Raw genomic sequence first — 14676 nt, 5'->3', positions numbered from 1 at the left:
GGCATGGAAGCAGTGCCCTGTATCACTGATTAACACAGTAATTCAAGATACCAGTGATTTAAGACAGCTGTTAGGTCAGAGCTTTGCTTTACAATATCATTGATTGAATGTATTTCCCCCTTAGGGGTGTTTAAGTATTCTAGGATTTGTGATACACAAACCCATCAGCATTCTGTAAATACAGGGAAGTGTAGGATTTACTACTCCTTTTTATTTAATGCTCCACAAAATATTACAGGCTGACATTAACACTATGAATGGACTATAGGGCAAAAAACTGTCCCTTCATTTCCCTTATTGTTTGGGCACTACCTGTTTGTCTTGCACATCTCCACTGCTGCCTGGGAGGGCATAGGGGTGGCTGTAGGAAACCAAATGTTGCAGCATTTGTCCATGCTGATCTAGGATGCAGACTGCCCTGCTACCCTACTGTCTATACTAGCTTTTCCTGCTGTGGAAACAGCCCAGTTAATTCTTCAGTAGTGCCTGGTCATAAATCATTGTGAAGGCAGCGTGGGTGATGGTGATTTGGATGTGAGTATCAAAACTCTGCTAGCTCTGGCTAGCTCCACAGTGTGCACTCACTGGTAGAGGATTGGATGTAGTTTCTGTAGCTCATGCATGGGTTTTATGTCAAGCAAGCACATACAATCTAGTTTCACAAAGATGAAGTGCTGAGAAAAGTGCATTGAGTTCAAAATCCCTCCTTGCAAACCAGAGGGAGAGTACAAAGCAGTCGTGTGCCTCACAAGGGCAGTGGTTTAATATGTGGGAATCCGTACGGCCACCAGCAGAGCTCCTGAGAAAATGTAACTGAGGGCTTAAGGCCTATTTATCCATTAACTTGTCCTCAAAGGTTTTCTCCATGCAGCCTAACTTAAACCAGCAAAGAGCCTTGTTGAAACTGCTGCTTTTTTCTTTTTCTTTTTACAAGAGGCCAACTGTGCTTTTCTTTCATTGTGTGGAGTACACAGCTGACATTATTATCCACATGCTTAGCAGTGCCTCTGCTGTAAGCGATGACGCTCGCTCTCAACTGCACTAGGAAGACAGGAGTGGGTTGAAGCCATTTTTAGAACAACATGCTATTTCCTTTTTTAGTGCTGACTCATTCACTGTAGCTTGTGGTATGTTTACCCCATTTGCTAGCTGCTTTGGAGGCTGTTGAATGAGGAAAGACTATTAATCAGTGACACATCACACTGTGCTCCAGAACTACAGTCACGGTGAATGTGATGCCCTCACTTATCTTTTGGCTCTACTGTAGGAATTATTTTTCTTTAACTAGAATTCAAAATTATTGCAGTTCTGGAAACCGTAAGTGACTCTTTTGTGCACATCCTTTCAGCACAGGTATCTAGTTCATATCCTTTTTTTTTCTGTTAAAAATCTTTGCTCCTTGCTAGTACTCATATCAAAGTGGAATTAATCAAAGTCATTGCACTGTACACATGTGAACCCTAATTAGCCAAAACAGCTGATGAAGACAGAGGCGGTCTCGCAGCTCATTTATCTTCTTCTTAACATATTTTATATTAAAATTAAAATGACTTGTAAAACAGTAGCAGCTACTATGGCTAATACTATAAAAAAGTGTGCATTATTGCACATGTGTTTTACTTGGGCTGTTTTGCTGCTGAGTGAGGTGGCAAAGTGTTTGTTGCCCAGAAATGCATTGAAATTTTCAATTTGTCTGGATTCAAAGTAGAAATTAAAGGCCCATACACAGTAACTGCAGCAAATTATTCACAAGATATGGTGTGCTAAATGCTGTTAGTGTACAATTACAAATGGTAGTCCTCTGCTCTTGAGGTGGTAATTGGTCAGCTGATTGACATTACGCCCTCCCAAACGAGCTTCTCACTCTTCCCCTCTGCCTTGTTCCTTTGTGTTCCCATCACCTCCGCTGTATAAGGAGTGAAGCAAATCTGATCTGGGTTTTAAATGATAAAAATAATCACTATTTTATACAGCTTTGTTTCAACTGATTTAATTCTCTCAAACCATCCACTTCAGGACTAGATGACCACCCATGCTTGAAAAAGGCATGCTGACTGAATCACCTCTGACTTACAGCACCACACTCCCAGTCCAAGGAGATGCCTTAGCTGCAAGGACTCTGTGTGGAAAAGGAAATGCAAAACCCTAAAAGAGGAGCCAGAGATTAAGCTTGGAGATTTATCAGGTTAAAGAAATACTTGCTTTCAACTCTAGGACACGACTGAAGCATATAAAGAGGAGACAACTTCAAAACCCCTTGTCTTATCTCCTTTTCCCAGGCATTTGTTAATTTGCTAGTTGCTTCCTTCTTAGAAAGAAAATTCCTATGCTCACTCTTCAGAGTTTCAGTTAGAAGGAAAAGAAGCTCAGTAATTATGACAGAAGACAAAGTGGAAGCTCAGAAACATAAGACAGTAAACAAAGTCTACAGCACAGGTCTAAGACTGCCAGGTTTTTTCAGTTTGAGATTCTGCATATCAAAAGTCTCAATGGAAAATAGAAGTAGAAATATTTCATGCAGATAATGAAAAAAAAAATAGGAAGAAAACCAATAGATAGAAAAGTGAGGTGGCTCCTGATAAACCTCATATAACTAGGTAGTAGAACAAAAGTAGAAAAAAGGTAGTAGAAAAAAAAATTAAAAATATAATAATATATAAATATAGACATTAATTGTTTGTTATTCAGAGGTATGCTTACATATCTGTGTATTCATTAAAAGACTGTAATTTCACAGCTTTATTTTAAAAATAATTAAAAATATATAGCTAACATCAGTCAGGATATGTATTTAATACTACTTTAAAAACAGAGACCCTGTGAAAGGCCTTGGGGTTTTATGCTAATCTGTTCACTTGTGCACCTCAGGGAAATCTGCTGCTGCACATCAGCTTCATAATCCCTTGAATTCTCATTGCCTTCTACTTTTGAGCAAGGCAGTAAAATCTCCTGGGTAGGGATTCTGACATGTTTCTCTACTTTTCTCAGTTACTGAACCTAATGATTATTTTTATCCAATCATTATTCAGTGATGCTGCTTACACTGCCATAAGAAAAGTTAAATATCCCTCCTCAGTTTTGCAGATAAAGCAATTGAAGTGTTCAGAGGTTAAAAAATTACATTTCCTGGGTTAGAGAGAAAGTTCCTGGCAGAGGTGATAATGGGACATATTTCTGATCTTAATGATTACATCATGACAGCCCAACATCCCTCAAAGCAGAAGTTTCAAAACCAAGCAATTAGTTATTTCATTGGCAGAATAGAATCCCCTCAATTTGTTTGCTGAACTTGGGCAGTGAATAAGCCAGCCACTCAGTCTGAGGGTTATCTATACTCTGAATGGCATATTCTGATATGATGAAACCTATGTTTTATCTTAATATTTTATAATGAGAATATTTCTGTTATAGAATTCCTTGTATAGTGCTTTGGACACAAGTAGAGATTCCTTGTGGTAGTAAGTGGGCACTTGAGTTGTAACACATTTCGATTATAGGATCCCTGTGAATAGGGAATGGGTACTGTCCCATTTTTAAAGGTCTTAAAAACAAAGATCACAAAGTCTGTGTGCAGCAAAAATTTGAATTTACATCTCCTGGATTTTAAGCTGGATAAGCCTTCCTAATTACTGAAAGAAAATTCCTTTCTGTAGCAATCCTAATTCACAAAAAGCATAAAAAATGGCTGTAAAGAAGTGTGCTTTTCCAACCCCTAGGACTGTCACTGGGCTGGATCTAAAGCTTGGTGATAACCAAGCTGGTTTGTGAGCTCAGTCTTCCACATTCACTTGAGGATGCTGATAAAAGTTGGGAGTCAGGAGAAGGCCAATGAAAATTAAAAATTGATAGCATCTGCAAAGACACATGAGATGTAGGAGTGGAGGGATGGGGAAGAAGAAATGATGAAACATGATTCAGAAGGAAAGCACTAAACCCAAAGGAGTATAGAGGAATCAGAGCTTTCAGGGTAGAAGTATGGAATGGGAAGGAAAAATCTAATCTTAGCTAAACTTCTCTGTAATGTCACAGCTGTATGCATGGTTTCAGAACACAGACAGAATGGAAGTCTCTGCACATGATGCACTTCCAGCTCTGGCTCGTTGAGTTAGATCAAAAACTTCCAGGGAAGTGCAGTCTATTTTACATACATGAGAATGTACTTGGATATGATAAAATACCACAGCTGTCAGTCTAGATTGGAATCAATTTGCATGGTAATGCTCTGAGGGCTGGAATTTATTTTCTTTTCTCTGCAATCAGAAACTTTCCCTGTTTCAGTAGGGAGGATTGATCCTGGATGTCTGCATATGCATTTGAAAAGATCTGGCTCTTCCAATTTGACTCATCCCCATCATATAGCTCTAGCTCTGAGAGGAGAGAGCTCTGCACAGAAGTACAGTCATTTCTGCAGGGCCCACAGAAACTGAAAATCTCATAATACATAGATCTGGACTAGAGATTTCCCCATGTTAATGTGAGAATTAGTGAATTTCTGGAGAAAGAGGAGTTCCTTAAAAAGAAATAGAAGAGAACATACTCAGAACAATGTGGGCTGTACAGGCTATTCTTAGTATAAATTATTAAAGGAATATTTGTATACTACATTTTTTTCTGGTGACAAAGCTAACTGAAAAATTCATCCTCTGAGGTACTCTCTCCTTTCTGCTCTGCACCCACTAGAGTTCCCTGTATAATCTGATGTGCTTATGTCACTTGTGATGGGACTGTGCTGGACATAGGTCAGGTAAATTATTCAAATGTCTAAAAGTAGTATTTCGGAAAGTATTCTTTAAACCCACGTCATTCTATGATCCAGATAATTTTGCAGCATGGTAAATAGTTACATTAGCGTGACTTTGTGGCAAAGGGCATCAAGCAGGAGTTAATAAAATTTAAATGTAGGAAAAAGTGGGAGCTTCTTTGTTGCTGCAAGAGAGCACATGTGCAGAGCACCATCAAAACCAGTCTGAGGCCCAGGTCTGAAATATCTCTCTCCCTGAGGTACCCATGTATCTTTTAACACGGATGTTGTTATAGTATGGTTTCAAAAGACACTCAGTTCAATATGAACCTGGGTGATCCAATCATTAAAAAGAAATATGTGAGTCATCACCACCACAACAAAGCAATTTGGTACCAGTAAATCCATTCATCTGTTACTTACAAAAACATGGAGAAAAGGAATAAAAGAACACAAGAATAGGATTCCCTACAGCCTGTTTTTAAAATCACCCATTCATGGATGTATTTGAAACACTCTTTCTAGCTCTCAGACTGTTGAGAGTACTGCTCCCTTTTTAGTGTGATATATATATTTCATCAAGGTGTTCAGTATGAATTCCAAAGATGAAAACACATCTACTGACCTGAAACAAATTTATATCACTCTTGTTTTATAGTTTTTAATCTGTGGTCTATAATCAAAGACAAAAGCCAGAGATTTCTCAGTTCAATGGAATATCTGGTATCTGCGTTAGGAGAGCCGTACAGAAATTCTTTGAGAGATACCTTTGTATATTTTTTGTGATGACTATGGCATATACTGTGATGCTCTTTTCATTAAAATCTCAAGAAAATCTTCCTCTTACCTGAAGGTAATGGCACGGCCTCAAAGAAGGTTTGATTTCCTGATGAACCAGAGGCTTATCTAAGTTCAGTGATGATTTGCGATAAGCTTCTTTAGCCTGACTTACTGTAAGCGTGGACCAAGAACTCCTTTTCATGTATTTACTGTCAGGGGTCATTGGTAGCCCTTCACAAGCTGAACACTTCACATCATTGTTACTTTTGGAAGTCTTCAATGAGAGATCCCCAAAATGCCCCTGGAGTGCCTCAGGGTAGCAATGGGATATATGATCTGCATGGTGCCTATTTACCACACTAGGGGTTCGGTAAGTGCTATCGCTGTCCAAATTATCATCGGAGCTCCACCAGCTACTCATTCCAGATTTATGCTTGCCTTCTGGTTTTCGCTCCTTACTTTTACTCCTTTTGCTATGCTTGGAATGGTGCCCATGATGATGATCGTCCCCTCGACTGTCTCCCTTTGTTCCATTAACATTTCCCTTGGAGGATCCTTCCAGAGAATGAGATTTAGTAAAAAGTTTCTGGACGGAATGAACGAGATGGCGAATCCTGCCCGGGCTCTCGCTGCGCTGCTCCGCAGCTGTTGAGGTCCGCTGGTACTGTAAAGTATGAAACCCATCCCGGTGAAGGGGAAGCTGCTTCTCAAACTGGTCCAAAAGATTTGCAGGAATACGGTTAATCTTAGGGTTACCGTGAGACATGGCGCAGTCGTCTCTGGAGTCGTAATGCGAGCTGTAGTGCATTCTGGGGAAAGTGCTACTGGACATGTGATCGCCCATTACCATGGGCATCATCATGCACTCAGAATGAATGGAGCTGCGGGGGGAGCAACGGTGGTGGTCCAGAGGGCAGCTCTCCGTGGGGCTGAGGAGATACGACGGCCTTGGCTCCTGCCCATGGTGGATAAGGTCGTGGGTATGGTCACAATCTTCAGGGGATGCTAAGCCACAAGTATGAGCTGAACATAACTGTGGTTGATTGCGACTACCAGATAATCCTTTCATATTCCTCGGAGCAGGAGAATATCTTTCTTCATTGAAGTGCTGAGAAGGCGACCATGAGTACTGCTGGTCTGTCATGAGAACACATAAAACCTGTGTTATGTGTCTGATTAAAAGATCAACTTGAAAATTCCAAGTATATTGAAAAACTAAACATTTTTTCTCTATGACCTTGGTGGAAAGTCTCACCATTCATGAAATTGCTTCCAGCATTTAAAAACTGATTAAAATTGTTCACTATGAGTAAATTATGGTGAGAATACAGCCTCCTTTCTCTTTGCAAAATCATGTGCTACCAATTCTAGATGTTATGAAGCTATAAATTGTGTAAATTTACTCAAATTTAATGGATACATTCAAGTATTCAGTTTATTGTTTAATATTTATAGCTCATATGTCAAGCTTGGTGACTAATCATTTAAGTTACATGGGTCTAGTTTCTATTTTGATGCTTTCACAGTTGGATATATTAAATGTATCCTTTTTTACATGGAGTAATTTTTGCACCACAAATGGAACTTCACTTTCTTCAACGAATCTCAGCTTCATGATCCTAAGTTCACTCTTCATAAGTATAAATAATAAACAGCAAGAAGAAAAAAATATGAATGTGCTAAAATGAAGCTAATTTTTTATATTGCTAAACAGTTTATCAATAAAAAGTTTTTATGACCACACTACAAAATATTTACTTAATCACTCTAAGTTATTCCTGAAAAAACCCCAAATATATTTAGGTACAAGCTATGGGGTTTTATATACTTGATTACTTGTTCCTATGAATCATGTGCTCCAAGTTGTGGTTATTATGCAAGCATGATTGCTAAATAAGAGTAGCTTGAAAGCAAAGATTTTGATACTTAAGCCTTTGATTTTTTTTCTCTCATGCAATTTCTTGCAGCTGTCACATGTTACAAACAAAAATAAAAACAACCCCAGAAATACTTCAATTTGATTTTCCCATTCACTTTCCCTCTTCAATTTCAGCTTATTTAAGAAACATTTCAATAGCAGACAAAGAGATAAGATGCAAGATAATCCTTTAGAGGATAAGACAGATGTGTAAGTGTTTATACAACTCACTTAGCACAGCCTTTCTGCAAATTTGCCCTAAGAATCTAAATAATCTAGCACAGGTGGTTGATACAAGGAAGTTGCAGAATGGAAGCTCAACCAGAATGGAAGCTAGAGAATATTTATTAACTGGACACTTGAAACCAGGCTGTAGCGATAGCACTGTAATTGACTGCACATGGAATGGTTTCTAACCATATGACAGAGCTCTCCTAAATCATATTTCCACAGCTGGTGAAAACTCAATGCCTGGATATGGTCATGAAACACATCAATACTCATATCTCTCTCCTAATTTATTCAACTAATATGTGTTATATCATGATACCTTAACCTAAATGCTGTGTATTTCCTATTGTGGGAGATGTTTCTGATAATTTTATTGCATCCTAATTTCAACAGAGTTGCACACAACGTTTTAAAATGAATGCAGCATTAAACTAATAAACAGTGAAGTATTCTTCAGCCTAGGTATAACAGCGCCACACTGAAGTCAAACATGGATTAATGGTACAAATGCCACCTCCATCCTTTTTCATGGCATCAAACTGATGGGTCTGTGCATGTATCCTTTTCTGCTTCTATTTTGTTTTCCTGTCTGTTTCTTTTACTTAATTCTTGGCTATTATTACATTAAAATAAAATCTTATTACTGCTGATTGCCCAGTCTGTTGTCCTATTTAGGTTATAATACCTTGCAGAAATATAGTTACAGGAAGGAAATATAACTATTTCTCTGAAATGATGTAATTGTGATTATATGCAGACATGGCAGTAAATTATAACAGTACTTTGGAATTCAGCCACATAAAGTAGTCCTGTAATTAGTGGTACTTACCTAGGATATTACCAAACATTATCAGGGGAATAATAATGGGCCATGTGCTGAATTTATTTAGTCTGTACTTCTCATAAAGTGTTCCCAAAGCACCTGACAGAGATTACTACTGTAGTTCTTACAAACCCATGAGATTTGATAGACTGAAGAAGTTTTTTTTACAATGAGGGTGGTAAAACACTGGAAGAGGTTGATCTCATTGAAGATATCCCTGCCTATTACAGGGAGGTTGGATTAGATGACCTTTAAAGGTGCCTTCCAACCCAAGGAAGGTACTGGTCTTCTTTTACAGAAATAGGAAGTTGCAATATAGGAAATATTTTCCAAAGTGCCTATGGATTTTCTGATACTAATGTTCAGAGAGGTGTGAGCCCGGGGGAGGTGGAAGGAAGCTCTTCTGTCACTCTAACAACACGATGAGAGTCAACCCCAAGCCTTTTCATCACAATCTTACACATCTATGAATGAATATAACTTGTACTATGCCTCACCAGTGAACTTACAAAAAAAAAAAAAAATCAGGAATGAAAGAAAGAGAATAAGAAACTAATTTTAAAGGAGTTCTTGAGCACGGAATTGCTAGTCCCTGGTGATTTGTTTAGGCCTCATGCAACATCAAACATAACCCAGAAGGCTTCAAATATTTTTGTCCTGTTACATCCCTAGGAATATGAGAAGTGATGATTTGACTGCATTGCAATGGATAATCTAACAACCACTTTTCGGTCCCTTGTGGCTCCCTGTGATTCCAGCTCATTTTGCAACTATAGGAAAATACCCTTTGCTGTATGTTGCTTTCACATAGCATTTTATGTGCTACATGGAATGTCTGAATTATTTTTGCTTGAAACACAGTAGCTAGAAACTGCTATAGGCATTTATTAAGCGTAATCAAAATAATTAAAACATGAATTAAGAAGTAGATGTTTTCCAGAAGTAATTGCCCCCTCTTAACTCTGTCGTAGAGAGTAACTAAAGTAGACAAACACCCAAATTACTTATATGTGCATCATTTAAATTTATCACTCAAATTAGGTTTGTCAATCTAGGATATCAAAATTGTTTTTTATCCCAGACACAACTAGTTTTTCATACAAATATTTTGAAAAATCTTCAGAATTTTGAAATACAATATATAAATTTATCAAGTAATTTGTGCTTTGTATTATTCAGTCAACTTTCTTCAGGAGACTGAAGTGCTTGAAGAAACAGTTGAGCTGTGGCTGAACGAATTACTGTGTGGTACCAGAGCAGTGTAATTGCCCATGTGCTAACTCTTGGCCTGCCAAGAAAAATGTCCTGGCTTAAAATTCAATTAAGCTAACATGCTTCTCTAGAATTTGCAAGGGGCTAAAAGTATGTCTATGGTCAATGACCACAGCATAGCTGATTCATAAAAATTCCTAAAGCTACAGCAATATTTTTCTCAATCCTTTCAAAAGAAATTTAATATTTTGGTATAATTAAATAGTTTCATATTTGGTAGATCAGATAATGACAAATTGGACTGAAGTTTTAGTCTATAACTTGAAGTTTGTTTTTCTTTTACAGTAGCTCTTATGTTTGCCCTGGGCATTCACTCTAAAAACATAAAATGCCACCATCAGAACTAAAGAGCTAAAGGGAGACAGAAGAAGAAATAACAATAACCCAAAGCAGACAAAGAGATAAGGAATAGCAACAGAGAAAAATATATTATATGAGAGCATAGGAATCGCTTTTTTTGGATTTCATCAGAGCAAAATGGAATCTTCCAACTAACTTCAATGGATAGTCAGATAATATTTAAAGACTGGGGCTGGGGGTGGACTTAGAACAAGACAAGGGCTGTTATGTCAGAGAATCCAGTAATTCCAAAACCCTGAAAATCCTTAAAGCTCTTCTTTTTCAGAGACTACTGTACAGATATGTCAACCTTTAACCTCAGCAGATGGAAGGATTTCTGTATCCCTTCCTATCTCTTTCAAGTCTTTCCCTGTTATGCCATGCTGTGTCCCGCTTTTCTTTCCTTCTTGTTTTCAGTTCTGGACTTTCTGAGAGTTGTTCTCTTGCTCCAAGCAGACATTGGTTTGCCTTTGTTTGGGGTCTCGCCACTATTTTTAGATCATCCAAGATTTTTCCTTGCACTAGTCAGTATCAAGGAAAGAAAGATAGGTTCAAGGACCAAGAATAATATTTGAAATGATGAATTAGAATTGCAATTAAAGTTCTACGTTAGAAGGCTAAAACCCTCTAAGTAGAAAACATAAGAGCTGTGCATTTCTAGAGTTCCTGGAACACTGCTCTTGGCTAAAGAGCATCAACAGAAAAACACAGAAACTTCTCTGAAAATCAAAAGAACTGCTTGTCTCCACAAATCTTTTTCTGTGTTGCACATTAGAAGCAAACTTTCAGGGTGTGATAATACTCTCTGGGACTACTAAATGATGTCTGATATTTTTTCTTATCATTCTATTGAGAAATTAATTTTAACAGATTTAACTGTATAAGTCTGTCAGTAAACTGCTTTCCCATCTGAAATATCTGTGCTGTTTTCATTGGAAAAGGAACTGTTCTTCTGCTAAGTGTAACCAGGAAAATGCGCTGCTGAAAAGAGATACCTAGTCTACCTTTCAAAAAGAGGTAGTAGAAAAAACCAGATTGCTGCATCTTGCTGTTTCACACAGTTGAATCAGGGTTGAAATGCATTATGAAAAATATATCCTCACAACATAACCTATAACTAATAAAAAATGAAATATTGGGAAAATGGACATATTAACTAACTAAGTAGACATTAAACATGAAAATGCATAATTAAATGTTTTAGCTGGAAAAATGTCTGTCCAAGGTCTGCATTAAGTAGCATTATATGAGTACTCTTTCCTCATTAACTTGTTACCGTATTTTTCTGTGTTCTATACTAGCCTAGAAGATGAATATTTACAGGGATTGAGAAGAGTGACTAATCGGCCAAATGCAAAGAAGTCCTGGAAATGCAAATGCCTTAAGCTTCTGCTATGGTCTCATGAGATTTCCAATCTATTTATGTAGCACAGCATCTGGTATAAAATTTACATAAAATTGCAAAGATTGAGTGACCATCTTCCAGATTTAGAAGATGACTTGTATTTTTGGTGGTGTGTGTGCTCTTCATGCAGTGTATTGACCTTTCTGTGAATTCCTACATAACTACTCAGGCTGCTTACTTGAAATATTGAACATTGAGTGGCATCCCCTCAGAGACAAGATTTATTGGTTCTTCTAGCACTGCTGCCACAAGGTACTTCATGCCCCCAGTCTGCACAGCCAAAGGAAAGAAGTAGGTGGTTCTGAGGAATTAAAGCAGAGCACCAAAATGCCCAAATCTGTCAACCAGCACATGGGCTGCATGTGGATGCTTGGTATGTTCTGACACATAAACCTGAAAAACAAACACTTCTCTATTCAGAATCCTGAGCACTGTGTGGCAGGCATGCATGGCTGCTGCCACTAGCAGTGTAAACAGAGCTGGAGGGTGTGTCCAGCCCATAGAGTTCAACTCTTGCTATCACAGTTTCATGCTAGGGAAATAGGAACTGATATGTAGGTATGATTTCAAGAACAACACCAGCCAAAGATCCTTACAAATACGCAGTCTGGATGTGGTTTTATTTTTTGAGTGAGAAACTGGCATGATTCTTCTGAAGCCTGAACTGTGTGTCCAAAAATGACAGATGAATACTACCCTTCATGTACATATTTGTCTCTGCTGACTATGGCAAAAACTGTGGCTGACAAGCTCCAGTGCAGAAACCTACATCAAAAATACAAAAGTTTAGGTGATCTGAAGCACATGGATACTTCTAAACCATGGCAAATGTTTTAACAGCCCAAGCTAGTTCAGTGGAACCACATGACAAATAATGACCAAGGGTAAGATGGTTTTTATAACTCCAATGTTAGATAAAAAATGGACATTCAAATTGCATTTAGAACAGCATTGGAGTCCAGAACATACAAAACTGGAGCAATGTCAGAAAACCCAAAGGGAGACATAAGGACCATGTGGAATGCTGCAATTTATTCACTAGTCAGTTTTGAGCACTGTTACACAGGTGTCTGCATGTGGAACAAATATTCGATAGCACCAAATCCTGTTGTTCAGCCCAACAGTTTTCCATGTCAATCCATCTTTCAAATAAATATTAGTAAACTGACAGTCCCACATCTCAAGGCATTTATTTCTGAGATAAATATGCATGATAAGAGAAAAGGGTATGTAATAAAAGGAGTGCAAAATAATAGTGGATGAGCAAGAATGGAACCTTGGAGGTGGTGAACAGGCTGGTGGGGGACTCAAAGCACAATATACTGGGGAGAAGGAAAGTACAGAATTGTGATAACTGGGGAAAGCTCTGACCAGGGACAAGCTAAAGCCAGGTTACAACACTGACTGCCCGGCATGGAGAACAGGGCATGCTATATGTGAAAATGAATAAATGTGGAAACGGTATCTGAGGAATGAAGACATCTCACATCTTCTGGGTAGAAAAATCAGCCCTTGGACTGTATGGAGAGGATGAAAGTCACAATGTTGTGCCCATGCCATGAAAAAGGACAGGACAGAAATCTGTGAGAGGCAATATGGGATTTTTATAATCCTCCAGGACTTGAAGTGCAGCAATGCAGGGAGTCCTCAGGATGGTGTAAAATTAATTCCCATGGGTTTGAAGAGTGTGATGTCTTGGTACCAAGGAGTATGCAGCACACAGGTCTTCACAGTGCTTTTCAAGTTTGAAGTATGTTGCCTTTATTTACCTTTCAACAGTGCTGTGACACAGGTAAGTCCACAAAATGATTTACGACTAATACTTTTTCACAGAATCTGTATGATCAGTGAAGTTCTGGAAAAATATAATGTAGCAGAACTAGACTGACCTAAAATAACTGACACGTCAGCTTATTTTCTGGAAAAATCCAGCTCTACGGAGTCAACTAGGGCTTCACTATGTGAATATCACTGAACAATTGGTTTTAATGCTTCCAAATACAGAGCAGAAATGCCACCCCAACACCATTAAACTTCCTTTGCTCCTTATTGTGCTTGTCTTTATGGATTTTCTATCCTACAGGATAAAATTTTGCTGCTTGCAGTTATTAAGTCATGAGACAATCCATTTCCCTCGTGGTCATAAAACTGCCGCTATTTTCTCAGCAATTAAAGGTAGCCAAAGTAATTGCAGGGTACAACGCAAAGACATACACAGAAATCTATGCACAGCTCTGGAAGTACAAGGGAAATCCTTGTCATGTTGAGAGCAGTAACAAATCTCCCATTAACTTCATGGGGCCAGGATTAGTTGTAAACATTTGCTGAGAAAGTTCTTGGTCATTTTACCTATGACACCCGTGTTACTGGAGGTAGATCATCTCTAATCAAGGCTGCATTTTGCAGAATGCACAATTTGTGCTGGACTGGAATAAACGTGTAAGAAACTTGCAAGGGTTCCCAGTCAGAAAGATGATGGCATGGAAGGGTGAAACTGGTTTTTTGAAATATTGTCTGTGATAGCATAATTGCCGAAATTTAATCCCAAGGATCCAAACACTTGGACCAAATATTCAGCTGGATGGAACCACCAAATCTCCATTATCATTGATTTTTAAATAAAAAATCAAACAAAAAAATAATGCTGGTATTTATGATCTCATTCCCTGATTTTTTTTCTCAGTGTTTCTGGAATTCTTCTGAATTTGTCCACTTTTTATGATGATATATCATGGAGGAAGTTTTCCACTCCATCCAATACTAAGGGGACTGCAAGAACTGATGCTCATGTATCCAAGCAAAAATATTTATTGTATATTCCCTCTAAATTGCCTTTTACTATTATTTAAAATATGGTTATGTTTTAAAGATTTCACCTCTTTTACAGAGTGCTCTTCTGGGAAAGACGTAATGTAATAGTTAATCACCAAAGCATTGATTATTGCCATGGAACAATGATTGCTCGATTTAAATACCATTCTATTTCAAAATTACCTTTATATTTATTTTTTCTGAACATTAATTCCGATTTTAAATTATCAGAACTGAAGAAATTTATTTGATTTTCTGTTTGCTTCAGAAACAGTCTTTTAGAGGTTTTTGATTCACCAAAAATTTTAGTTTTAGCCATGGTCTGACCCAAAAGAATTATTTACTTTTTAGAGTTC

At 37.9% G+C, this 14676-nt stretch overlaps 1 protein-coding gene across 1 annotated transcript in view; it reads right to left on the bottom strand.

Moving 5' to 3' along the window:
• DLGAP2 (DLG associated protein 2) overlaps window positions 1–14676 on the bottom strand; it is a 300363-nt gene that overhangs the window by 81520 nt on the left and 204167 nt on the right. Inside the window, exon 5 of the mRNA XM_059467707.1 lies at window positions 5589–6658. Coding sequence (XP_059323690.1) covers window positions 5589–6658 — 1070 coding nt within the window. The remainder of the gene's footprint in view (window positions 1–5588; window positions 6659–14676) is intronic.

Source organism: Ammospiza nelsoni, chromosome 3 (assembly GCF_027579445.1).
Source record: "Ammospiza nelsoni isolate bAmmNel1 chromosome 3, bAmmNel1.pri, whole genome shotgun sequence".
Taxonomy (NCBI): domain Eukaryota; kingdom Metazoa; phylum Chordata; class Aves; order Passeriformes; family Passerellidae; genus Ammospiza; species Ammospiza nelsoni.
The sequence above is the reverse complement of the archived record's forward strand: the minus strand, read 5'-3'. Positions and strand labels throughout refer to the sequence as shown.